The 2,533-nt window shown below is 38.0% G+C and overlaps 1 protein-coding gene across 1 annotated transcript; it reads left to right on the top strand.

The window, feature by feature from the left end:
• Positions 1–14: 14 nt before the first annotated feature.
• Positions 15–2,527, top strand: LOC129580061 (angiotensin-converting enzyme-like; the record flags this gene model as incomplete). The annotated part of the gene is made up of 7 exons (XM_055470255.1): positions 15–212; positions 385–546; positions 625–1,024; positions 1,127–1,501; positions 1,641–1,835; positions 1,949–2,303; positions 2,370–2,527. Coding segments are annotated over exons 1-7 (1,762 nt in total), but the record flags the coding sequence as incomplete, so codon positions are not given.
• Between the last annotated feature and the right edge of the window lie 6 nt (positions 2,528–2,533).

Below are 2,533 nucleotides of genomic sequence, written 5' to 3' on the forward strand. Positions count from 1 at the left end.
GGTGTTTGCTGTTTTCAGTCATTTTCACGCTATCTCCCCCATCCATTGAAGCCTCTCCGAAGATTGATGATGGCTCGACCATCTCTGAAGCTGATATGACCAAAATTTTAAATGAATACAATACAAAGGCATCGGTAGTGTTTAACCGTGTCGAATTGGCCAGTTGGGATGTTGCCACCGATGTAGGAAACAAAGAAAAGGAAGAAAAACTGGTGAGATAGCATGTCATATTTCCAACCTTAATCGTTTGGTTCGCACGCTGAAATACCAAATCTATATGGGTATTAACAGAGTGAGAGAATCATCGATCCAAAATACGGATTGTTTCTACTTTCAATTAAATCGATATTGTATTTCTAAACCCTTGTGAACAATGATGTATAGACCAAAGAGGTAGGTGAAAGTGCAAAGTTTATCCGTGAATATTACGACAAATACTGGAAAGATGCGCAAGAATCTAGCTTCAATGATGAGTCTATAAAAAGACAGTTGCATTTCTTAAAGCAATTGGGAACAGCTGCCTTGTCACCAGCTAAATTGGATCTCGTATGTGTATTTTTTTTTTCTTCAAACATCTTTTTCGCCGATAGTTCAAATAATGATTTCATCTGATTTTCGATTCAGTTGACGAATACAATTACTGATATGACGACAGTTTATAATTCGGCAACGGTTTGTCCGTACACAGTCCAAACGTGCGCTGATGACGATCCAAATCGCTTAACATTGGATCCGCATATAACTGCACGTTTTGCCGAATCAAGAGATTACGATGAATTAAAGTATTTGTGGGTCAAATGGCATGATGCAACCGGACCTAAAATGAGAGCTAGCTATCAAGACTACGTTGGTCTAATGAATGAAGTCGGTAAAGGAAACGGTTTCAAGAATGCTGCCGAATACTGGAAAGATGCATTCGAAGATCCACAGTTCGAAGAGCATGTAGATGCATTGTGGCTGAAAGTAAAACCACTGTACGATGAACTACACAATTACATGCGACATAAATTAGTTGCAATTTATGGTAAATATCTCTCTAATTAATACTTTTAGCACCATTTCAGTAGCGTCAATAATCCTTAGTCAGAGTTCTTAGTTGTCATATTCAAATAATTTCGATCGCCAGGTGATAAAATTGATCTCAATGATGAAAACATACCAGCACATTTGCTTGGCAACATGTGGGCACAAAGTTGGCAAAATTTATATGAAGAAACTAAGCCGTTCAAGGGTGGAGTAATAATCGATGTCACAGAGAAAATGAAGGAACTCAAATATGATGCATTCAAAATGTTCGAAACATCAAATGATTTCTACATGAGCATGGGCTTACCATCGAATAAAATGAGCTACACCGGCAAATCAGTAATTACCAAACCGAACAACAGAACCATTCAATGTCACGCATCTGCTTGGGATTTCTACGACGGCAAAGATTTTCGTATCAAAATGTGCACGAACATCAATCAAGAAGATTTAATTGTTATTCATCACGAAATGGGTTTGTAGAGATACCTGTATTTTTATTTAATTTCAATGGATGAAGATTGAGCGAAAATCCTCAACAAAAATTGGGAATTCATTTCTCAGAAATGCAAAGAACCATCATCAATATATTCAACAAACATTTTCTTTCAAAGGCCACATTCAGTATTTCATTCAATACAAAGATCAACCGACTGTTTTCCGAGCGGGAGCGAATCCCGGATTTCATGAGGCCGTCGGAGATACAATTGCGTTGTCGGTCGCGAATCCAAGGCATTTGGTGAAGATTGGTTTGCTCGACGAATATACTACCTCCAAGGAGAATGACATAAACGCTTTGTATATGGAAGGTATGTAGGAAGATAGCGATGAGTTTTTAAAAAGAAAGTTACATTCATTAAAGCAATTGAAAACAACTGCCTTAACACCGGTTAAATTGGATTTCGTATGTATGTTTTTCTAGCATTGGGGCGAGTGGCTTTCCTTCCATTCGGTTTGTTAATTGATAAATGGCGTTGGGATGCATTCAGCGGTAAAGTCTCCGTTAACAATTGGAACTCACATTGGTGGAAGTTACGAAAACAATACCAAAAAGTAACACCGCCAGTTGAACGAAGTGAAAATGCTTTTGATCCTGGTGCAAAGTTCCACGTACCTGCCGATTCGCAATACATCTCGTACTTCATATCACACATATTGGAATTCTCATTTTACAAGGCGCTTTGTATTGAAGCTGGTCAATATGATCCCAAAAATCCAAACGTACCATTGTATGCATGTGACTTCTACAAATCCAAGGAAGCTGGAAAGCGATTATCGTAAGACACTTTAGTGAGATTTGAATCCCTCTGAAATTGTTTCATTTATGATTTATTTCAATTTAGTGATGGACTTAAGCTTGGCTCAAGCAAACATTGGTCAGAAGCACTAAAAATTATGACGGGCAAGACTGAAGTATCGGCAGATGCTATTCTTGAATATTTTCAACCATTGCGTGAAGTTTTAGTACAAGAAACTCAACGATTGCGCCAGGAAAATGAAAAGCGTC

This window comes from Sitodiplosis mosellana, unplaced genomic scaffold (genome assembly GCF_009176505.1).
Source record: "Sitodiplosis mosellana isolate CC-2019 unplaced genomic scaffold, AAFC_SMos_1.0 Smas_scaffold_6981, whole genome shotgun sequence".
NCBI lineage: Eukaryota > Metazoa > Arthropoda > Insecta > Diptera > Cecidomyiidae > Sitodiplosis > Sitodiplosis mosellana.